The sequence below is a fragment of the Diorhabda sublineata genome, chromosome 6, assembly GCF_026230105.1.
Source record: "Diorhabda sublineata isolate icDioSubl1.1 chromosome 6, icDioSubl1.1, whole genome shotgun sequence".
NCBI lineage: Eukaryota > Metazoa > Arthropoda > Insecta > Coleoptera > Chrysomelidae > Diorhabda > Diorhabda sublineata.
Window position 1 is genome coordinate 27,151,844 of NC_079479.1, and position 26,637 is coordinate 27,178,480.

The 26,637-nt window shown below is 32.8% G+C and overlaps 1 protein-coding gene across 1 annotated transcript in view; it reads left to right on the plus strand.

Annotated features, from left to right (window-relative positions):
• Positions 1-26,637, plus strand: part of LOC130445275 (uncharacterized) — a 136,750-nt gene that overhangs the window by 93,078 nt on the left and 17,035 nt on the right. Inside the window, exons 9-17 of the mRNA XM_056780837.1 lie at positions 42-242; positions 2,662-2,863; positions 6,593-6,807; positions 9,984-10,191; positions 11,425-11,639; positions 14,317-15,615; positions 18,469-18,694; positions 18,958-19,151; positions 20,890-21,117. Coding sequence (XP_056636815.1) covers positions 42-242; positions 2,662-2,863; positions 6,593-6,807; positions 9,984-10,191; positions 11,425-11,639; positions 14,317-15,615; positions 18,469-18,694; positions 18,958-19,151; positions 20,890-21,117 — 2,988 coding nt within the window. The remainder of the gene's footprint in view (positions 1-41; positions 243-2,661; positions 2,864-6,592; positions 6,808-9,983; positions 10,192-11,424; positions 11,640-14,316; positions 15,616-18,468; positions 18,695-18,957; positions 19,152-20,889; positions 21,118-26,637) is intronic.

Genomic DNA, 26,637 nt, shown 5'->3' on the forward strand with positions numbered 1-26,637 from the left:
CTTTTACATTGCTCTATTAAGGTTTTTTCTCTTTTATGTAGATTGGTTTCCGGGATGGGCACAACATGATCATTATAACAAACAACCAAACGATGACGGGCTCAGCGATCAGGATTGCATTGAAGTTCGCAGAAATTATCTACTTCCCGTTTCAACTGCTGGTCTGGCCAATACGTTTATGTGGAATGACCGAGATTGTTCCACGTCGAATCATTTTATTTGCGAGCGTTTATTGAATAATGGTGAGTAAGAAATATTCTCACACATAATAATTATTATAAACTATTTAAATATTTTCATATCTAGATTGTGAAAATTCTACACCAGAATCAAATATTAAATTTTTTTATGACTTCTCAAAGCTGAAACTACAGCTGAATAAGAGACCTTCAAATACCAATTGAGATAATTAACGATGGATGGTTTAATATCATCAGAACAATATAAACTACTCTCGTCGTCATTGTTCAAGATAATATATGCCATATGATATCATATGGCATTGTAGCTGTTAATCCCATATTACAAAAGACAAGATAGAAATCCTGTTTGATCAAGTGGCAGATGATTTATCTAATTTTAATTTAATGTTAAAATCAAATCAACGTCACTTACATTATTAGTATGTTAGTGGTGAATAATAACCATTTCTCCATTGAAACCAGTGAATAAATTCTCTACTTAATATCTTTAAATAACAGTTTTTCGTTGGAATCTTTATAATATTTAAGAAAAACTGCAAATCGATATATTTCAATTTCGACCCAAAACATTCGTAGTTTTTGAAATATTTTGATTTAATAAGAAGTTCATGAATACACGAATCATTCCTGCTTTTAATATCTTTGGACGGTTCTCTGTTCATTTCTTTCAGAAGACATCATACACCTGGGAATTTTTGATGCTCTTGACAAAAAGGTACAGACAGATTCAACGATATCATTGAACAATTGTACCCTTCTGCCCCTCCGAACTCCAAAAATCGGCCATTGAAAGAAAGTCTACTCCATAATACATTTAAAAAATCTCAAGTTGACGGTGTCGATTTGAAAAACTACAATAACAAGACAATAATTGAAGAGAGTTCCAAATCGCGCTTATCCCCTACTATAGCTAAACCGAAACCTGGGTTTGGTTCATCAAATGAAGAATACAAAAGAAACAACTAGAATATTTTATTACTATTACAGGTTTGAACAAAGGAGTGATAACTGAATTTATGTTGGTATTTGGAATTCTTTGTCCTGTGACAAGATTGTGAATGTTGAGACATTTGGAGTTTTATTAAAGCACATATTCCAGAAGTTGCGAAATAATTATTCCTTCATATTATTCCAGTTGGGATGAAGAGCTGTGGAAACCGGGAATAAAGATATCAGAAAATAGAGATTGGATCACACGCGGAAGAACAGTATGACTAATTTTTAAACCTTTTAATAACTGCAATCAGGAAAGCCAGTTACTCAAATTCACAACAACAAAGAATAAATTTGAAATATCTTGAACGATAATAAATATTATTTGGATTCACTTCAATTTTATTTTTTTAACTCACGAATTTATCCTCATCTACATCACCTGGTGAGAGTTTGTCAACTTGATTCTAAAAAGATCTTTATCATGTTATTTTTTTTAGTTATAAACTGATAATTTTCTTTGGAAACACGCAAGAATGACTTTTGTCTACTTCGACTGCACTGTGTGCTGTGTCATTCAGCTTAACTAAACGAGGTGTACAGACTATCAAAGTGCTTTTAGTACCAAATACCGAAGAACATATAGATATGGTTTATCCAGAGTCCGGCAGATTTTATTTTTAGAAGTATTGGTCTACATTAGTGGACTTCTCAAGAGCCACCAATTAAGCATTAGACATTATTATCAGCGAACTATGCTGATAACTGGAATCAATGGAAAATTGGCATCTTTATTAAGGAGTTCTAAATACTAAATCGTTTGGCTAAAATGCAACATTGGACAACTTCAATTGAAAAGAAAAAGGTTGACTTAGCTCCTAATCCAGAGAGAAATAACTCGCAATGCTCACTCTATCCCAATTCACAGATTTTCAACTTATCCGTGCTTTATATTCTAACTATGGTACTCAACCATAGCCAGCATCCTCAGGTTGCAGTTCTTGGTACCCCTCAATTGCCATTTCTGATCTTTGCGATTGAAATCTACGACGTTTGCATGATTATGTTAAATCTTAACATACTTTGCATGTTCAATGTGTGTATCGGCTACACCTTAATACACTTGTAGAATTTTCATTAGAAGAAATAGTAGTAAAAAAACATATTTGAGGCTATAGAAACTGTATCAATTTCTTCCACATGAAGAATTTGAATTATGTCGGAACTAAAATTTCATCTCATAAGTATACACAAAGACGTAAAACTTCATTCATTGAACTTATAATTGATCTAAGAGATCAATGTTGTAGTAAGTTGAGTCACTGTTGGCATATAAACCCAACTTGAATCATTATAATAGTACAACAAATGTAAATAATATTTTTATTCAAAAACAAATTTTCTTAATAAAAGATTATTAAAGTGATACTGATCTCGAAAAGTCATAATAAATTTATAGTTTTCCCATGAATAGAACAAATCATGCTTCTAGAATCTATCACAATATTTTTTTTAATCTTTTCAGAGCCTCTTAAGGAAAATGTCGTGTTACATAATTGTAACAAAACTGTCATACTCTCTAGAGATCAACCCAGAATTTCGGTTTCAAGTCCTGGATTCCCGAGGCAATATCCAGATAATGCTAATTGTTTTACCAAAATAATTGCATCATCAGGCTACAAGATCATTTTGGATTTTGAAGAACTAGTGCTGGAAGATGAGAAATCGTAAGTCACTATTTGAATTTGAATGAATTGTCGTTTGAATTGATTCGAGTCTGTCATATGGAAGAATCTTAATAGAATGAATATTATCATTTTCTGAAAAACCAGCAATCCCTGTGTTGGATGGAAAAATGGTACTGCTACCGTTTTTAATAAGTCAATACCAAAATGGTATACTTTTTCTATTGTTTTGGTAGTGAGATCCAGTTTTTAAATCTCATCTACAAAAATGAATTCAACTTTTAGAAAAAAGGGTTCACATTAATCAACCAAGAAAAAAATTGATAATACTGCTTTATTTGGGAGAAAAACATGAAATTTTCATCATTTTTCGTTATATTAAAATACTTAGTTGCCGATTAGTTTTTTAATTTCACATAATATGCAATATTTGGAACGAATCAATACGCTTCATTCGTAATAATATATGCAAATAGGGTCAATTTTGAATGATACTATGATACTATGATACTAATTATTAGTTTGAATAGATCTTATAATATGGACTGAGGACTATAAAAAGTATCAACGAGTCAGCAGTGACAGGGTTCCCAACTTTAGGGTTTTTCCCCCAAATTTAGGGGTAAAGATGTGGGATATTTGTGTTATATTTTTAGCGATTTTTAACTTTAAATATTTATTTTTTCAATTTCAAATTAAGTAGAATAAAGGTTTAATAGTATAGGCGCTGGGAAATTATTTAATGTCAATATGATTTTAAAAAATCAGAATCTGAGGAGAATGATTTGTTACTTGAGGTTTTCAATAATTTATAAAAAAGAATTTAGAAAAATGTTAAATTCCTGCTAAGAGATATTTGGTTTAAACAAGCTGGCACACCTCTTCTCGGGACCTAACCCTAATTTTCTCATAGCTCTGTAGCAGATGGATACATAGAAGGGAAACTAGTGAGTGACCGATGTGATACTCAGATCTTAATCTTATTTACATATTTGGGGACAAAAATAACTTTTATGGGATTACACTAGCAAACGTTCATGATAAAAATGAGTGTATTTTAATTTGACCTCAAATCATTAGAAATGTAGAAAACAGATTCATAACACATTTAGGTTATTTTAATTTGGTTGAATAGAGTAATTTTTTGATTAAAACAATTGAATTCAAATATTCAATTACTTATTTTTTCATCTTTCAATATGATTGAATTGGGACACCCTGTACAAATTATCATTGTAAGTGAAACATCGCAAATTGAAATTATAATCTGCGAGTCCCATTGAATTTAATCCCAATTACATACACTCTGTTAAAAAATCATGAGAATTGTTTCAATAATTCCATTGAACATGACATTTTTGTGAAAGCTGAAATTTTTCTAATTACTTTAATAGATCTTTCAATTCGAATTTACTGAAATATGAAATGCAAATGACAATGATCTAATAACGGACGTTTGAGCGGAGCTTTTATAGAAAATTGGAAAATAGAACATCCAGGATGGTCAATTGTTGCATAATGCAATTTTTAGATTTATAATCAAATTTATGTTTGAATAAGTGGAAAACATGCTTGATAGATAATCAAACCCTAAATTAAAAAACAATTTTTAACAGCAAAAAATAAAAAATACCGACAAAAAATAAAAAGCGTGGGGATATCAAATTGATTATTATTATTCATAACTATTATACAGTTCTGGGAATATCTATCAATTGTTTGAACCATTCTCTAAAAACAACAATGTTCATGTCCTCATGGGAGCCACCGAAACAAGATTCAATAGTCAATAAACCACTTTCAACAAAACCGTTTGGGCTGATTTACTATTATCAGTCTGCTTTCCTTTCCTGTTGGTTCCATCTTGCCAAAATTTATTTGGTGTATGTCCTCATTGTAAAGTAAAAATGTAAAATGTATTTCATACTCTGTATAAGCATATTAATTGACTGTTGGAGTGGCTACCGGAATCAGAGTAGAAAAATTGTATCGTGTACAAAAGTATTTAGGTTCACAGTGAGTGTATACATTTCCAACACGACATGTTCCACTACTTGAGGAACTGATGGTGCATGTATTCTCTTAAAATGAAGTTGGAGTAGTATAAGTTGTTTCTGACATGCTATTATACAAATACAAATATGTTATTTTCTGAAATTATCAAAAGATCATTTCTGCGAAAAACCACGATGTACACTCACAGTAGCATTCTTCAAGCTTCCGGGTTTCAATGGCTATAGTAGTATCGACTTTTGTATCTAGAAGTAACAAAAGTCGATATAAAAAAATCTCAAATAGTATGTGAAATTAGTTCGCAGTGCTTTTTTGATCGATTGATCTTTATAAGATGTGGTTTTACCGAGTTACTTGATGATTATTGACGTTTCGAAACTTGAAATTCAATAATATCTACATCAGAACTTATGGAGCAATATATAGACTTACATAGTGCAATAGCTACGTTGTCGATCGAATATAAAAACACCCTGTATATCTATTTGCTTAGAAAAAAAACCACCATTCTATGAACCCAACTCTATTACAAAATACAAAATTTCAAAGGAACGAGTAACGACACGATTGATAGATAAACTAATTGAAGCCCCTAAATCGTTCGCGGTAAATCAGCATCCTGAATCCTGAATAGGTTCGTAATCAAGCATATGCATTATAGCGATCCTAAATTGCCCACCAACTGATTCATTATCGATTCTAAATCTACTCGCGAACAAAGCTGCCACAAACGAGTCTCGGTGATTAGCTGTGATGGCGTCATGGCAATAGAAATCAGAGAAAGAATAATAAAGGAATAGAAACACATAGAGGGTAACACAGGCTTCACGCAGCGGCAGGCATTAAATTTTATCCGCGAATTTTAGTAATATCGGCTTGTGGAAACCGTCAGATTTTATATTTTTCGTTATACTTGAAGTACTTCCTTCAAAATAAAAAAATATATCCTCGAGAATGTTGAGATGACGTTTTTTTTACAAATTTGTAGCCCTCCTTTTTCTTTGTCACTTTCAAATTGTCAGATTAGTGAGATATACACCTTTTAGCATCTAATTAACTCACCCTGTCTTAATGTGACGCGCTTAAGAATTTCTGATGATCATTTTTTTTACTATTCTGATATTTTATGCTTGACCGGCAATCTTATGTACGAGACTCATAATTGATGGAGGTACTTAATTGGGTACGAGGTATCATTGGGTACGAGGTATCCCCCCCCCTACATAAATCTTATGCGTTTCAGTTAATACCGGAATCTGTTCTTAGGCACTTGGAAAAGTGGAAAGTGATTCCCATTTGTTAGAATTTTTCATATTAAACGTATTTCTGAATAAAAATGTTAGAAGTAACTTAACAATTCAATAATACTAGAATGAAACTTACCCCACTTAACTCTAATATAATCCCACATATTTTATAATTATTTTCTTGAATTTGTATTTGATAAAAGTGATCAAAATATTTTGATAAAGATCAATAATAAGTCAAAATGTCTATTTTAGCACGTTTCTGAAACTAAGACTCAAACAAAAGAGAACTAAAATCAAAACGATTAATCAAGAAAAACATCAAATATTATGTGATGTAAAAAGTTGAAGAAATTGATCCATATACTTTCATATATACTAAAAGGTGGTACAGTATTGAAAACTATTAGTTGCTACTATAATTATTTTAATAATTAATTTGTGAAAAGTACATTCTCATCAATGATTAATTTTTGTTATCAGCTCTCTAATGATTGACCCTATATTTCAGATGTAGCTACGATTTTCTTCAAATACTTGAAGCTGAAAATGACACATCATCTCCAGATAATAGTTCGACTTCAAGCAATCGTCTGTGTGGTGATTGGAGCTCCAAACTAAAATTGTTAAGATACGTAAGCAAATCCTCCAGTCTCAAATTGAGGTTTAGTTCCGATTATTCACATCATTTCGGAGGATTCAAAATCCGTATTTCAATGGAGAATGGTAAAATATCTTTTCATCATGCTCTAAATTGTAAATTATCTCAAATTATTCATCTTAAAAATATTCATTCTTAAGGACAAAATAATTATAATTAAATTGGATATGAAAGACATCAGCGTTGGCGCTAGGCCACACGTGGACGTTGGCAATACCAGGCTTTCGAGGACTATTTTATTTCCTAGTAAAAAAACATGTAAAATTACATTACATTTATTCAAGCGTGAGCACAGTGCTTCCACGTATCATAGTGGGCTATAATATAGGTTTTTTGACAGATTAACCCAGTTAAAAAGGTTTGCGTTAACACTGTCATTTATATAGGAATCAACCTAAAAAAATAAACGACGATAATAACGTTGATCGTCTATCATAGAGTTTTTAGTTCAAAGACAAAGTTTTCGATTGCGAAAAAACTAGACTAGGCCAAGTTTTTTGTTAAACCTCCTCAGGCGCAGGCGAACGATCAACTTCTACTCTATCTTGGCTAGTGGTTTCATCTTCAAAGCGCTCTAAATTACTCAAAACTCGAAACTGTGGAAAAGACATAGTAGCTCTGTAAATAGAAAATTCCATAACCAGTGATCAAAGCTCTTCCAATTTTCTGTTTAAATCTTTATGCACACCAGCCAAATATAAAAGCCCTATATAAGTAATAATTTCCTTTTTACATATATTTCTATAATACGACTGTTTTATAACGTTATATACTTGCCTATCTTTCTCTTCCTTGGTCATTAGGGTTATTTTTCTATCATAACATCATCAATAAGAAGCTTGAAAGCATCTTCAGGTAGCCAAACATCTCTAGCAACTCTCTTAGGATCAGGAAAATGTATCTCAAGCTTCCTTTCTTCAACCATACCACGACGTTCTGGTGTCTTTTTGTTCCTTTCTTGATTCAAATGCCTATTTCGTTGGCCCACATAATTTTTATACACTAGCATTCAATTTATCAACAAATTCGTCATCAAATTTATTATTTATAACAGGGGTCTCCAAACTACGGCTCGCGGGCCAGATCCGGCCCACCAGGTCCATCAATCTGGCCCGCGACAGCTTAAGACTAATGTGTTACTATGTACTATGTATGTACTGTGATAAGTTGAATGGAATAGAATGAAAACACAGAGTGATAATTACTTTATTTAATTGCAAGTTAAAACTTTGATGATGTAGAAAATTCAACTAAAATATCTAAGCTTAAGCATATTTATAACTAACAAACAACAAATATGAAATTAAACCCAATTAATGAAAGAAAAACAGAAAAACACTAATGAGATTTATGGAATTGTGATTTTTCACCGACTATTATTTTGGTCCTTGGGATGTACCGAAAAAAATTATCCTGGCCCGAAGGCTTCATAGTTTGGAGACCCCTAGTCTACAATAACGAAATCGGGGTCGGCATCAATGTCATCACTAAATAGGTTTCTTGAACTATCCTCTTCACTTTATTCTGAACATTCTTGAACTGAGTCTACTGTATCACGTGAATTGGGCGCCATTACTTTGATGAATACAATGAATCTCACATATAAACAAAAAATTCGCGCAAGAAGATGAAACACTCAGGTCCAGCAGACACAAAAAGAGGTTGTTTACAGAAAGTAGCAGACTGAATGATGGCGGAAATAGTTTAAACACATCACAGGAGCACCATATGAGTTTAGATAGGAACGAAATCTCCCTAAAAACTGTTTTTATTGAAGAAGGCCTTTGTAAATGACTGTTGGAGTCTGTCATTTTCATTCCATTTTTAGAAAAATCTTCATAACAGTATACTTATAAGATTGTCACACAGAAACTAAGCGTCAATATGGCTGAAATTTTAGTGAAAATATTTAGATATGGGTTAAGCATTTCTCAGCTTATATTGATGAGTGCTGACATCTTCAAGTCGAAATCGGAAACTTATACGCCTGATATTTGAGCGTGGTGTCGAACTCTCTCTAAAATAGTGAACCACTGCTCCATTTCCACGCCAAGGTAATGCCACATAAAAATATTGGTGTTTTTTTTCACAAATCCTCTAGGGTTTTTGCAATAGTGTATGAAAATTACCGACTATTTGTGGATGAAATGATTTTTTTTCAACTATAAAAACTTGTTTTCAGTTTATGTGAAATATAAAAAAAAACCGTTGCACGTTGTGAAAACATAACGTGTCATAGAAAATATTTTGATACACGAGTCCAATTTATTTGGATACTATTCCGATTAACTGAGAACATATATCATGTGAGATTAAATATTCTATCAAACAGCAAACATCAGAAGAAATATAATTTATTCAAATTACGAGAATTACTATGGAAAATATAATTATAGTAATTAAAATTTCCTTTGAAGTAGCAGACATGATGGTTAATTTAGTGAACGAGCGAGAGCTTTTTTGGACTGGGGACTATCGTGAGGAATTGATGGTTCTGATTCATCTTATTTGAAAGGTGTCACTGACTCAGTGACTTGGTATTTAAGTGACCTCTTAGTTCGAAAAATGTTGCTCTCTAAAAGCTGTCTATAAAAGTTTTGAGACGCATGCTACTCGTCAGCTATGTTTCGTCAACTTGAGTTTTTTGTTGAGGAGTCCATTATAAGGCATTAACCCAACCAATATAAAAGCTGATCCTAATTATACTCTAGGTGAGACTGCTCCTTCATTATCAACAGTAAAATATTGGGTTGCAGAGTTTAAACAAGGCCGTCGGATCTGCGAAGACCAGCTTCGCAGTGGTCGACTCCAGAAATGTTGAAAAAAATCCACAAAGCGGTACTGGAAAGTGCGCGAACTAGTAGACATAGTAGGCATTTCAAAAGTTTGGTACATGGCATATTAACTGAAAATTTGGACTTGAAAAAGCTGTGCGCAAGGTGGGCAATGTTTCACACAAATGAAGCCAAATTTTTGCGCCGTTTCATAATCATGGATGAAACGTTGGTCCATCACTTCGCACCTGAAACAGAAGAACAATCTAAACAATGGACTGAAAAGGGATAACCGGCTTCAAAGAAGGCAAAGATCGTTCCATCCGTAGGCAAGGTCATTCTTATTATAAAAAGGGTATCGAACTCATTGAAGATCTGTAGCAAAGTGTATGGAGCTAAAACGGGATTACGTGAATGAACTAAATTAATAGTATTAAATAAAAATTAGTGACACTTCGTTTTATTAGCTTTTCAGTGTGCAGATGATCGTTTCTCTATGTTCAACAATTCCTGCTACCTCATTGTCAGTTATCCCGAAGTAACTTGGAATACGTCGCAACAAATATGTCAAGGAATGAAGGCGAATTTAGCATCGGTGTTAAGTTCTGAAGAGGAACGTTTTATCATTTCTAGTATACGTAAAACCCCTGAATATCGTACAAGTGCAATATATTGGTGAGTTAAATATACAAAAATTTGATTATATCATTAATATGGACCCAAAATTTCGTTAACAGACAAAATAGACTAGGCTACAACTTTGTGTAAATGATACGTGCTGCTTTATTAACTATTACATTTTTTTAGGTATTTTTCATACCCCACATGTCTCTTTGGCAGCCCCAAGAACACAATTTCCAAATCTCTTCTATTTTCTTTCTACTCCTTCTATCGACTCTTTTTTATTCGGATGATAATTTGATATTTAGTTTGGTATTGCACTTCTAGTTTATAGAGTTTTATCTTTTCTGTTATTATGTTTTTTTTGAACTAGTGGTTTTGTTAGTTATAATATTTTTTTGGTAAATCTTTAAATCTTAAATATCCAGATTCAACTGATGAAGCAGCAATGCGATTAACTCGAGAAGTCCCGAACAAATATTTAGAGATTGGTGGCACCTGTACCCAAAATTTGCAAAATGTCTGTTTCTATATAATATATCACTGAGTAATCCTTTAATTAGCAAATCTCTGGGGTTGTGTTTATCGATCTAAGTAAGCTGAATGATAAATTTGATGCTTTCTTAATGTTCATGTTAGGATCTGAGTGTATTAAACAGGAAAAATTGGGAAATCAGATTGTGTAGATCGGCAAGTCGGCGGTTTTGTGTTTGTTTATAGGGATCTTAGAGAATTTGTGGAGTAACTAGTTTGAAAGCTAGGCTTGAGAGAGATTGATCACCATTTAACTACGTAAATAAGACTCAAGAGCATTCTTTTCTTTTATATCGAGCATAACGTTATTTTTGTGAATAATTCATTATCAAGCATACAGGAGAGTTGTGAGAAGTGTTTCTCTTAGGAGTGATTTGTCTATTTATGATCGAATGAGTGTTTGGTACAATATAAGTACTTATTAAGAGGCAATCTGCTTACAATTTATAATTTATTCGCCCCTATGCTGTATTTTCATGATGTTATTAATTTAATTTTAATGAAAAACTAATTAGATTTTTCTCTGCCTAACGCGTTAGCGGCAGTAATGCTGAGATTATTAGACACCAAGATATACTAATGATTAAGACTTTAGCACACAATTTAGATGTAGTTTGGGTTAGGTTTGAGCAAAATTGATTATTGATCTTCGCCGTCGAGACATAATAACAGAAAAATATCCAATTTTTAGAATTATCTCTTTTTTATTCTGTATACTTATAACCTATTCATATAAAAATGTCTGTTTATTAGGTTAGGTGCTACTTCTACCTCATCGTCTGATTTTGAATGGATTGATGATTCTCCTATGACTTACACGTCGTGGCTTCCCGGTTTGGCGCCTACCGATAACGACTTACTTAGACACGTGGAGGAAATGACTTGTCTAAGCATACAGTGGACGCCTTTACCCGGCCCGACGTTACAAAGCGGGCTTTACTGGAAAGTACATCGATGCGAAGCTTTAGGTTTGTTAAACCTTGTTTTTGTCTGTTGTAAGGTTTACATCATTTTAAATTTCGATTTAGTTATGATAAGTACATAAAATTTTTTCATGCGTCCACTGCAACCTCTTAATTTTATTTTGTCGTCTTACAAGAGGTTTCTTTACTGACGCCCTTCCAAAAAGGCCAACTTCTCTTAATTTCCTTTTCATTGTAGAAGTACTTAAAGACAAATCCCATCCATTAGTCTGAGCTGCTATCTCTAGGCCTGTGAGTCGCCGATCACGTTTAGTGATCGATACAATACGTTTATCTTCAGGGGTTGTGGTTTTCCGAGGCCCACCTGAACGTTTTCCATCGCCAAAGCTCCTGGTGGGTGCATATTTTTTCACGTTTTACCCACTAGAACTGATTTTGCAAGAACAAAAATAATTCGTATACTTACTTCACAAAAAAATGTCTTGGACCGTAAAGTATAAACCGCAGCAGGTCCTTGCGTCTTACAGGGCTAACTAGGACTAAACTACAATTATAAACTTCGAATAAATTACACTATTATTTTTTCTTTGTAAGATTGTAAGACAATACTCGTATTAGAAAGAGAAATTTGTTAAGGTATAATATTTTGAAATTTACTGCATGGATTATGGAGTAGACTAAAGCTTGTAACCGGTAGTGTAATATTAAATATTTATATTCCTTAATAATTTAAGTATGAAACGATTTAAAATCTTTATAGACTCGTTAATAACCTAAGCTGAGTAGCTATTATTCTACGTAACGCGATCGTCATGACATATTGCTAACAATTGCTTTTTTATTAATTATGCATGTCTCTGGACCTAATTCTAAATTCAGCGCGGACGAAGTAGCGGGTAAAAGTTAGTTGGGAAATAAGGCTGATGTCATGATATAGACATTATTCATCCCTTTTTTTTTCATTTTGAGCCTCATCCCCAACTCTTTTGTATTCAGTAAAAGTGCATACCTATTAATCCATGAATAATATATCAAAGATTTCTAAGAGAAAGCATATTTTTACTCTATGAGGGATTTGAATTGGATACATTCCAAATCGAGGATTTGGCAAGATGTACTGATTTTATCTTGAATTATACATTTTGTTAAATCGTAAAAGGTTTGGAATGAAACATCTACAACTTTCTATTTGAAAAAATGTCATACTTGTACTAGTAACCTATTTAAGAGATAATTGACAAGTTGAGGCTTGAAGATTTCTTTTAGATCTTTGAAGTGCCAATTTGTTCAGAACATATCCGTTGTTTAACATCACTTTAGTGATGTTTGAAACCAATTTTTTGCCTATATACTGAATCTGAATGTGAAATTTTTGTAATTAGAATTCAATATCAATCGTTTTGACAAATAACAAAGGTCAACTTAAATTTTGACAAAAATTCGTCAAATATGTTTCTCGGATAAATAATAGTAGGTAATAGTGGTAGAATAGTGAATGTGAAATTTGTCATCAATATTGGTATATAAGGTTAAAATAATATTCTTCACATCTATTATCGTTTCTAAGGTTTATCCATTTTAAATACGACACGCTGTACAATTCACTACAGGTCAAAAGTTTTTGCCCGCCCTAAAGCTTGCATGATACATGACAAATAAAATCATTACGATTGATTTTGATTTTTATATTCTAAAATTTTTATATTCTATATTCTTTTGCTTTTATTATTTCTGTGCGAAATTTTCGCATTCTCTATAACAATTTAGACATATAATCATCCTATTTGGTTATTTCAGATGTAAAGTGGAAGTGGGGCTCTGCTTTCTGACTTCCTGTCCAATTTATCCCAAAACGTGTCAATCGGTTTGATGTCGAGCAATATCCGTCCTTTCCAATTCTTCCAAATACTCTTTGTATAGCTTTGAGAAATGCTTGAGATCAATGCCGATCAGGTGCTGACCAGAACGTATCCCTATAATTTTTACCGGGTCTCTAGTCGTTCTTCCTTCAAAACATTCCCAAATCATCACCGAGCCTCCGCCAGTTCTTTCTTTCACCTGCGCACGATTTTTTAATCCTCAGAACCACAAAACTCAAAAATTTTACTCACCAATTCATAAAACTTTCTCCCACTCTTCATGTATCCACATTTAATGTTCTTCAGCCCGCTGCAACCTCTTAATTTTATTTTGACGTCTTAAAAGACTTTACTACTACCCTGTAGAAGTTCTCAAAGGCAGATCCCTAGATTCATTGACCTGGGCTAGTATCTCTAGGCCTGATCACGTTTACTGATCAATACAATACTTTTATCCTCAGTGGTTGTGGTTTTTCGATGGCACCCTGAACGTTTTCTATCTGAAAAGCTCGTGGGGAGTGCATATTTTTTTACGTTGCATAGACTTGTTATAATTGTACGATAGTCACGATAGTTTCTTGGCCATTTTAAAACTTACCAGTCTGAATTTGCGAGAAAATATAAATCGTAGCACGTTTTTGCGTCTCACAGTGCTAACTGGAGCTAAACTACAATCATGAATACCGGTATTTTCCGGTATTCGCTATAATTTTAGGTTTCTAAGACACCGATTGGATCTGCGCTTGATAATATGAAATTTGTTAAGTGTAATATTCAGAAATTCAATGGATTATAGGGTGAACAGAAACTTTTGACCGATAGTATAATATATAAATATTTCAACATTCGTTTCTGTTTAATAGGTGGCTATATATGTAAAAAACAGCATCAAGTTATGAACGCAGCAACAAATTACAACCAGACAATTAACGGAACGGAGGGATCAATTACATCTCCAAACTACCCCAATAACTACTACCATAATTTAGATTTGTTTATCAGGATATCGGGACCCGACAAAACACGGATAGTTATAAAATTCATTCATATTCATATAGAAAGCCAATTGGAATGTTTATATGATTACATCGAACTGAAATCTGTTTATAAACATAATCAAAATTCTTCAAATGATATTTTTCGACTTTGTGGAAATCACGAGAGAGATATGGATCGATTTAATTTTGTTTCAGAGACAAACGAAGTAGATATTAAATTTCATACTGATTATTCCATCTCTGACAGGGGATTTTCTTTAATTTGGTATACGGTAGATGTATCAGCTTGCCCATTGCAAACTTTAACTGCCACAGAAGGAACGTTAACAACTCCAAATTATCCAGATTTTCTTCTAGCACACTTAGATTGCACAATAACCATTTTGGCTCCAACCGGTAAGAGAATTTGGCTAGAATTTTTTACTGGAGAAGGAGGAGTGCTGGAAATTGTCAGCCAGTCGGAAGACTTCAATGTGGAAATCATGTTGGGTCAACGTTTATCCGTACATCGTCTATTTGAAACGAGTACTCTATTAACAGAAGGTAGCTTTGTATCAAAAAAAGAAAAAATGAAAATTAAACTACACACTGGTCACCATCCTCTCGGATCTGGCTTTCGAGCTTCTTATAGAATAATTAGCGTAGTTAAAGAAGAGAAAACTATTACATTGGGAAATTATACATCTGGATTAGTGTTTCATCTTAATTACCCCGATAGACCCCCATCAAACACCGACTTCACGCAACATTTCATAGCTCCTTTGGGTAGTATTATTTTATTGGAACTCTATAACGTGAAACTTGTCGATGCAGATTGCATTGATCGAACAAGCTTCTTAGAAATTTTCGATAATTATTCTGATATAAATGGGACAACTTGGAGATTGTGTTACGATCCTCAAATAGATGGATCTCCGATACCTACTTCCCCAATATATATTTCATCATATCTAAATACCATTCATTTGAGACAAGTACATGGACCCCACGGAATTCCTCTAAACGGAACTCTGAAAGTGCAATTCGATGCTAACTACAAGACTAAATTAATTAATTACAAAGATAGAGAGGTGGAATCATGTAATCCAAATCCTTGTGAGAATGGAGGAAAATGTATTGCTAAGAATTCCACAAAATTTTGTCAGTGTACGGGATATTACACAGGTAAGTATATCAAATTTTCTTATTTTAACTCAAAGTATTGGTAAAAATATCAGTTGATAATACCTCAACTATTATTCTGATAATACGCGGAAAGAGATATAAATAGTAGAATTTTCCATTCTAAAAATCATGTCAATCATGTCAAGACGAAAAGTTCTTATAAACATGAGCTCTGACTGAAAGTGAAATTTCCTGGTGACACTACTAAAAGTAATGCTAAATCAAAGAATATGAGTGTGAGCACTGCAAAATTGTAAAACACAAATTATTGATCAACATTCAGACACGAGTATCAGAAATAAAATTGCTGATGAAGTACTATTTGGAATATTCTGAAAGATAATTTATTGTACCCATATCGCGTTCCCTGCTTTGAGGTCCTATAACTCATCAGGGATGCAACTTGATATAGAGGTAAATTGCTACTAATCGCCATATTTTAATTTCCCCCACATACCTCTACTCTGTGTGGGTTTTATGCGGGAGATCCTTTATTATTGTTTTATTTAAATATTTAGTATTTGAAATATCTTTATTGAACTGACTCTGAATATAAACTTTTTATTTTAGATTGATTTCAATTTCCGTATTTTGATATTTTAAAACCTAATATTATGATACCATTTGAAATGGCAGCAGATATGCTTGTTTGTCTTACATTATCAATAAAATACCTACCGACATTCAATTGACTCAAATTACTTTTTTCTACATTGACTTTATGTTATAATTAAAGTATTTGGCGCCTTTTACTGTGTCTATCAAACAGTATCGACACCTTTAAATACTTGAGAATAATGATAATCAACAAAATTGACACAAAAAATAAGACAAGACAAAAAATACATGCGTAATATAGGATGTATAATAAGTAAAAAATTATAATATAGATGAAGAGAATAAGGCAAGCAACCAAATGAGGAGTCTACTACAAGACTGCGATAAAATCAGTAGTTACATACGTCGCTGAAACTAGGGAACTAACAAATATGGACAAAGAACGATTAAGTTTATATAATATATATTATATTATTATAAAATGAGGATGTAGCAAATAAAAATAAAACAAAAAGAATACAATAGTACGGACACAATTCAGACATCAGTTTCCAAAGAACTGAGCTCATCCATCTCTTTAATATTCCATTATGCCCTTATTGGGTGTGGTACTACTCAATTTGAGCGAATTTTCAATCTATAAAATAGGGACTGCAGAGACTTCTTTAAAAGATTAAAACTTCTCACTCTTCCTTCCTTTTTCACCGTTTGCCTAATTCGTAACAAACTTCTCCGGTTTCAGAAAGGACGTTGCACGGTTATCCACTTAGGAACGCTGAGCCCAACTTTCATCTACCTATTCCACGTCAGAATTAATTAAGGGATCAATATTTTACAATGCAAAAATAATGCACAATCACTTGCCAATTGAAATCAAATCGATTTTCCCGCATTCCGCAATAATTTGAGGGCATATTTACTGGAAAGTGTGTTCCACTCTGTGAACGACTTCTTTTCTAATAATAATATTTAATCCCGAGCATGCTGCATACTGGTCTAATTTTGCTATGGACTTAAGTATATACTAATCATTACTTATTACTATTACCTATAATTTTGTCATTGTAGTTTTCTTCTGTATATTGAAATTTTATTCTATTTGTTTTATCTTTATTCAGTTATTTTTATTTTTGTTTTTCAATTTTTCCAATTTTTTTACAATGAAGCATTTCTCTATACATCAAAAGAATGGAAAAACGGGAGGATATAAGAAAAATTACAGAATTGAACGAGAAAAGATTGCCATATAGATCAAAAAATAGATGGGAATATCAGATTGTACAAGATATGCAAAATCTAGGAGTACGTGACTGGAACAAACAGATGTAGGACAGAAAGAAATAGAGAACAATAGTCGATGTTTAAAAAACATGTAATAAGCTATAATTAAGTAGTCATAAAATGTGAGCTGACCACCTATAAAAATACAGGGTCAAAAGATCTCAATCTGAGCGGCTACAATTCTAAATAAAAAGTATAGCCTTATAAATATATGTATTCACTTTCAAAAGAGAATCCTTTTTAATCATGAAACCATTCTTGAGGACAATTATTTCCTCTTATTTGAATATTGGCGTTTTAAAGAGTTTCTTAAATTGACAATAAAATGAGGAGGTGCTCCATCACACATATTCCAACCACATTCGTAACGGCAAATCATGAAACAAATTCGGAAGAGTGCTTTAGAGTAACTCTAAATTAGTTTCGCCAGTAAGTCGATTTGGTAAAATTATTGGTCCACTTAAATAATGATCGACCAATGATCTTAAACTCGCATTGGAAATGTCGAGTATTAATTACATGAGGGTTTTCATGTGAAAAATCATTATACTCATGCATACTAACGCAGTAAAGACAAGTTCCTTTAGAAAGGGAATATCTTGACGTAAAAAGAATCGACAGAAATTCACTCGCTGAACAAATTATTGTGATAACAACTCTTACACTTTGTGGGCATGGTGGATGGTGTAAATTACGTCTGATAGTTCAGTGTACAGATTATCTTGATATGCCATACACAAGAAACTAATACCAATATCATAAATCTTGTTCAATATATGAGAATTTTCTACACTATATTCATTATTATCTTATTTGACAGAAAAATAGTATTTGACCGATTGAATTAATCACAAATTTACAGGCTTTGATATATAAATCTTTAGATTTATAAAATATATAGCATTCAAAATCTTACGTAACTTCTTGTCAATTGAATTGGTCACAGAATAAATGTAAATTCTAAACATACCAACAAGTATTTGTGATATATGTATATGTTTTATTCTTCCCCAGGTTTATTTTGTGCCTTAACGAAATGCGAGCTGGATCCTTGTGCTTTCGGCACTTGTGAATTGGCAGGAACTAGCTATAAATGTCACTGTAAACAGGGTTATGTGGGAATCATATGTGAGCAGAAACGTCGACCTTGCGAAGGAAATCCTTGTGAGAGTCGAGGTATCTGTATAGAAAAAGGAGACAGCTTCCAGTGTCAGTGTCATGCTTGGTGGGAAGGGAGGAGGTGAGATATTTGCTGTTGAAATTTAAACGTAGTAATAAACTTGAATGATTTTGTTAGTTTGCATCTAAAGTTTTAATATTTCTTACATTTTGAAATTGTTTCTACATTATTTGTACAAAGTTCCTATTTTTGATATAAACATAGAGAAGCCACAAATGACCAAGCAATCAAACAAGGTAAAAATAAAACAAAATCATCCTTGAAACAAAACGTTTGCTTTAATTGATTAAATTGCATTCATATAATAATTCAGCAATTTGTAGATGTGAAAGAAGAATGTTGCACATTCCTTATAAACCATTAAGTGAAAGAATGCTTCACGAACCATTCTGGTTGGGCCTCATGACAGTTTTTGTTGTTATGGGAGTTATAGGAATGGTATGGTGCGCAAAGAGACATTTTCCGGAAAAAATCGAAAAATTGTTAGCCGAAGAGGAGAGTAGAAATAGAAGTGCAGGTAAAAAATATGCCTTATTCCCAATATTTATTTGATGTTTGTATGATCGGAATGACAACTTAGGTCACTAGGTACTATGATTTCTCCCAAATTTCATTCAATTATAACGAGTTGTTTTTGTGACTTCTGTCCATTAACAACAATTAGTAGTGGCTAATTTAACTGTTATTGCAGCTATTGGATTAATATTTTAGTAATCTAACAAATTATCGATTCGAACAATTGAACGTTCAAGTTAGTGGCGCAGTTTTTACTAAATGGGAACTGGAAAAAAAAAATTAAGATTGTGTATACAATCCTACAACCCTCTTAACTAATTTACAATCATTGATGGGAAATTTTGAAAAAAAAGCATTGCAAAGCTTACTCATAGTTATAACAAACGCGTATGTGGGTTCCCAATACAACAATAAATAAAAGACATTCTTTACTTAATAATTTTCATTTCTCAACATGGTCTACTTTTAAGTCTATACACTTGTCACAATAATCTACACAGATAGTCGGGCAGCCTTAGAACCAATAGCATCAAAAATGACAAAAGTGGTAATAGGTTGTCTGGAAGCAACCTCCCGGATTCGTGAATTCTAAGGTGAGAATATGGAAGAAAATGCCAAAAAGACAGTTGAAGTGCTAATATCGAAATAATTGCTAAATAATACTATTGAGCCAGGACTCAGGATGTATGGTCAAAGAAATTGCACGGTATACAAAACGATTTGGAAGAAGAGATGATTCAGCGTCTCGAAAATTTTATTCTAGGTGGGATATAATTCAAAATAAGCTTTGAAAGAAAACAAGTGGGAGGGTGTCTAGTTGATTAAGTTTCCAAATCGTTATGACACAGTGGACGACTGACCAGTCTACATCGAAGTCCAGCGATGTTCTTATCTTTTTACTCATTTCAAATAATAGTTGCAGTCTTTTTCCTCAAAATACGTTTTTATGTATGCGATAACTGCCTCATCTGAGGCAAACATCTCTGCCGTGTGAAACTTTAACATTTGGAAACAGGAAAAAGTTACTGGTGGTGAAATCTGGTGAATACGGTGAGTGGCCAACCAAAGAAAGTATATAATTCGTGAATTTCAGCCATAAGCTTTACCGATGTGTGAGAAAGTATCTTTAATCACAACATTTGAATTTAGAGGCTCATAATTTTACGGACTTAAATGATGGTTCAGAATTTGCGTGGGCGTATTGCCTCTCAATATGTACTTAATAACAACCACGTTACTCATTTTTTTTTCCAATTTCTAGAGAACAATTTCACGCTTCAAACTGTGCGTACAAAATGGCTGAAATTTTAGTGAAAATAACCCCACGCGTGTGCAAATATATTAAAGTTTTCAATATATATTGACAAATAGTGACATCTTAATGTTAAGGCTGGAAATTTTTCAGACAACCCTTGTACACTTTCTTTTATAAACATAGACTCAAAAGCACTCCTCGTTGATAATGAGAATAGATTTTGAAGTGCATGAACTATCTAAAACTAAAATCTACTAAATATATTTCAATATGTGTAATTTAAGTTTACTGATATCACAGTTTTTTGATATCACTGATAACAGTGGAAATAACTATAAATGATTCATGAGTATCATTAATGAACTTTATGCTCAATTTTCATGTAAATATTTCAGACCTTGTACTTTTCCTGATCAATAGTTGCCCGAATAATTTTCTAAAATGTACTGAATGATGTTTTTAATAGATTCCGTTCGTGTTTCAGTATCTTCATTGCGAAGTTCATCAGTGAGAGAACAATTAGCAGCGGCATCTGGAGGTAGTGCTGCAAACACCACGAATCAGAATTCAGGATCATCACGATCACTCTTCGGACGCCTGGGTATTCGAAAGCCATCAATTCTCAGCCTCACCAGTCCACACGCCAGCAGTTATGAGGCCGCCACAGCTCGAACTTTTAGTTTGGACGATTTGTTAAAACCTCCCTTGAGACGTAAGGCCCGATTGTGGCTTTATCAGCTCCCAATATCTACTCTTTGCTAAATGCCCTCTTTTCACTAACTTTTCTCTTCGTATTTCTTCATAGTTCAGTCAATAGAAAAAAACAATGTTGTGTATTATCATTTTAATAAAGTTGTGATTATGTCTTGATATATTTGAGAGATAGAGATTGGATCCAATTTCTTGTGCTAAACTAAAGACATTCACGGAAACTTCAGATTGTATCATTACTGAATCCTATGCTCTACAAGCTTTCCTGAATTGTGTGAAACTGTGTCTAACAATATTTTCACCGATTCAGATTCCTAGATCAATATCTAGCAATACATCGTTTGAATATCATAATTTTTCATAATACAATATTAACATCGTGGAAAATATCATTTGTATGTACCTACACTAATACACAGCTAGCAGAAACAAATTTTACGTAGTTATTTGTCTTGATTTTAGATTAATATTTTAAGGAGGTCAAAACGTCTATTTTTACATGTTATTTTCATAGAAAAAAGACCTAAAATTAAGACAAATCGTCACGAAAAATATTTAAAAGTGGTCCAAGAAGTAAAAAGCTGAAGAAAAACTGTTACTCTGTATAAAATTAACGAAAATTACTTTCTCACAACCTTAAGCTAAAATATTATTATCCATATTATCCATATCTCATTCAACTTTAATCATATTTGGAATAGTTTAAGCACATCAAGTTTCGCTTGTAATAAATTTTCAAATTTCAAGAAAATCTGCACATCTCCGAACGAGTTTTAAAACATGAATACATGCACAACGGAGCATCATAATTCCAACAATAGTACTTCGTTTCCTTCCTCACCCTTTTCTTCTTTTGTCATCTTCCTACAACAAATAGCACGCCAGGAAATGTACTGGTGATGAAATGTAAAGGATCTTCACAGGTCCCTTTAAGTGATTCTATACCTTTTTTTCCTGGTCTAACCGATAGTCTAGTGCTGATTGTCTAACCGATAGTCCAGTGCTGATTTCACGTCTACTGGTTTGTGAAGTAACTCTTACATTTTGAGCTCTAGCCAACTCTTGTTGTCTTGCCGATAAATGTGTTCTTAAAGCTTAGAGTGTCAAAAATCTATTGTCTTCAGTTACGAATGACATTTAACGTCTAGAATCAAACATGTTTGATCTGTCTTCGCTTGAGCCTTGCGTCAATAAGCAAATCGGTACTCTTGCTTCTGTGTAGATTTTTCCGTATCCCAATAACGATAAATTTGACCATTGACATGAACGTTGAATAGAAATGTAGCTTTTTTAAAAACAATGGCTCTCTCGGTTATTATCTTTCATTATAATTTCACAAAATTTAATTCCTCTCAAAATTTTTCTATCTAAACTCTTGTATTTGCCGTGATTTGGTATAGGATTATTTTGAAAGGTTAACATAATATCTAGTTGTTTGTTTCCCGATATTGGTTTTCTACTACCTTTCCAGAGGTGTTTGACGTAATCCGTTTCTATGAATTTTTCCTCAACTTTGCTTACAGTGGAATTTGAATTGATTCTCGTTTAGGATATTTATTATTAAATAACGTACATACTTATTTTCATTTACATGTTTCATATCCACAACCAATCATTATTAGAATTTCAAGTCTCTGCGCTTCAGTCAAGTTAAATAAAAAGTCTTTTTCAAAAAAATCTAGTACAATAATGTATTAATCACTTGACATGAAGTTAATTGAGTTTCAATATCTTAGTATCAATTTTGATGTTGATAAATTAATAAGTTAAGAGTTAAGAGACATTTCATTGTCAATGACGGCTTTACAAAATTTATTTTTTCTCTCGCCGGGATGAAAAGTTCGCTTTTCGTCCCTTGTATGCGGGACAAAAGTGGCCCGTATTCTCTCGGGAAGAACTTCCTTTTGCTTCCGGTGTCGTATCAACGACTTGTTTCTCTAGAGAACAAAAAAGATACTATATTGACGGTCCTTTGACTTCACAGAAATATATTTTTTGCAAAACTATTTTATAATGTGCAACTACAAATTTGATCGAGTTTATAGATCATACGTGATGGCCTTGCACTTTTAAATACGAAGAAACAACCTTCATATATTTAGAAAGTGCGTGGAAGTGAGTTAGATGTTGGTTTTATATCAGTTTTAGTCAAATACATCTGTATTTTTTCGAAAATTGTCGTTAATAAAATAGCAATTATCAACCAAAGGGGTGATTTGATCAAACAATTCCATTTACTGTGGGAAGATCATGTTCAATAATTTCATACAGGGTATATGAACCCTGCAAAAACTTTATATCAATAAACGTTATGAATAACCCGTCCCTGGCTTAGAGACAATACTATAAAACTTTTGCTTCAAAAAAATAAACATATACAAACTTTATTAATATGGTAGAAATTTTATAAAGATCAAATGAACAGTACGGAAATTAAAATTCAAACTTTCGACGTATTTAAAATTATTTAATCTCATGCAATACGCTCTTGACCTTTTCCCATTAGTCCCTGCATACCCTGTATATATGCTGCATTCAATTATGTAGCCAATGTTGGACAATATTCCATTACATTCAAACTGATGGCGTAGAATAATTGATTGATATCAGATTAAACCAGCGAACGGACTATTCAAGTTTCATCATTTATGCTTATGATATTGTGAATGAATATGAATAAAACCACGCTAGGACTACTGTTGGAATTTTTGCAAAAGCCAAGTTGATGGTGTTTTTCGGAAACTATGATCGAGTTATTCAAATTATGATTAGAAGGTTCGGATAGGTCCATTGTTGTTCGGAAACTGATCGAATTAATCGGATCGCGATCATATGATATGATCATGTCTACCCTGGTGAATAAATGCGATCAGATAACGGGTTATTTCATTTGTCTATGGTTTTTTGACTTTAACAATTATTTATTCCCATTAAATGACTGTTTAGTATTAATTCTCATGGGCAACGTAATTGATAGGTTACTGAGGTTTGCGGTTTTTATATGTATCGACATTTTTGCATAAAAATAGTTGATTAGTATAAAAGTTTAGTGCAAAATTCGTAAGAGTGGGGATATCGTTAATTAACGTTCAATAATTCAATACTAGTGGACTCATGTGACATAATACAAGATAACATGATGTATATTCATAATAGGAATTTCAATTTGAAAAATATTTGATAGTATCCTAGTGATTACACGACATTTTTTATTTCTATTCCTGACGATATTTGTGAATTAAAAGGCATTTCAATTTTTAAAGACAATATATTGTTGGAACATGAACATTTGATTACTTGGAGCGATACCACTAACTCCAAACAATTCATCCATAATTTATGAATGAATATTATTATAAAAGTAGAATTCGTTTTCAAAAGATTCCAGTTTTCATGGGTCGAGTAATGTTTCCAGAAATTTTAAAAATAATATATTCTCTTCCACATTGGTGAAGTTTTGACATTGATTGATATGAATTAATCGTGAAATTTTTATATTCGGCTCTAGACCATTACTTTTCAGCATGATATATCACGAATGAAATGATTGAACATTATAAGAACGAAGGTCGGGAACTACAATGAAAGTCGATAAAATTAAATTTCGTGATAAGCGAAATATGCCGTAATTCTATCTGAAAGTGAATATAACGTATGGAGGATTTTAATCAAGAATACACCAAATAGAATAAGTGCAAAACCATCTAATAAAAACTATGCGTGAGCGCATCCAATAAAGTAATAATTCACAACACGGGTGGGAAATATTATGACATATTCCATTGCAACAAGGGCTTATAATTTGTCACCTCAGACCTCATATTGGATTTGGATCCTTGTAATTATATTATATTTCACTGAATTGCAGTTTTTTAATTAGAGAGGACTTGATATTTGGAACGTAACGACGTAGTGGTGCTTAATGTATGTATATATGTAGATATTGGGGTGGGTCTGACTATTAAATAACAAGACTGGTTACGAAAAAAGGTTTTATTATAAAAATTATTCTACATTCGAATGCCCCCCTTCATACGTTTTTTCCAAATCTGGTGAGAACGGAGGTTGTTCGAGCACTGGAGTGCGTTGTGGACAGTGAGCTGACTTGGTGCAAAAAGTCTGGTTGACAGGTCTTAAACACGCGCACAAGATAGACAATTGTTCCCATAGCCCTCTCGCAACAATTTATAGCACGCAGTCAGAGTTTTTTCCAATTTAAAGAGAAATTTGAGATCGATAAGTTGCGCCTGCTTTTGTCACACATGGTTTTCGGCACTAGGAAAAAAGACGTTACTACCGCACAAATACTATAATAGTAACGGAAACGTGTTTTGGAACGTGCATAGACAAGATATCTAGATACCCAACGCACTACTCGTTTTTTACCCCACTCGTCTAGGTCGCCCTCTAGGCAGACAGCTTCGTTATTGAATAGCCAGACCTCGTACACTTTGACTGAAAGGATCTAATGTGACTCCTTTCATGCTGCGATACTGGAGAGACCAGTATTTACAACTGATCTCCTTTTAGAAAGTTCAGAATGTGGAATGATGCTGCTATATTAAGAATTGAGAATAAGAATCAGAATAATTTTTTCACAGCATAATTAAATTATTGCGAAATAAATTGAGATGCCTGTTTAAACATATCTTAAAAATTCTTTTCTCTGTAGTTCTCTGTTGTAGATACTATACACTTCACTCTCCTGCGTGTGGCTGGTAGGTTGCACAGTATATAAAATATATTAGCACTTTAGGGCTATATATGTTGTACGTATACAGCACTTATCATGTAAATATAAACTCATCAACTTAAAGTTATATTTAACAACCGTTTGTCATAATCATTGGATCAACAATATTATATTCAACGATTTAGAACCAGTAATAAAACAATCGTAATATCAGGTGAAATGAGCCACCAAATGTACCTTGGATCAAGAAAAAGTTATTGACTAATCTTGTCTCAATAACCTTCAGAACTGACACGTGGTGTATAAGACCGACCGTGTTACTTAGCGAGTAAAAAGTAGAAAATCTTCGATGTGTCCAGGGCATTTGCACGGAATTTCCCATATTTTTCTATAGCTTCAGTCCAAAAACAGTCAAAAAATCGAATTGATGGGTCATCCGCCGTAAAGTCCTTGTTTATCACTCTCTAGAATCTCTTATTCCCGAAGTTCAAAAATAAATTGCTAGGTCAACGGACACCCGAAGAAGCAGTTGATGCGTTCAAATCACATGTTTTGTAGGTACCTTGATCAGAATGAAGAAAATATAAGTTCAAACTCTTGTAAAAGTGTATTGACAGTGTATAATGGATAATATTTTGAAAAACAATAAAGCTATATCCAATTATTAATATTTGTTTATCTCAAAACTTAAGTAGCAACCCTCTCATAATCGTTAACTTCTATTAATGAGATAATAAAAATAAGTTAAATTTGTCAAAATTGATAAAAAATTCTGAACTGTTATTGTCATACTAGACGAAGTACTCAAATTTGCATGGTTTTCAGTCG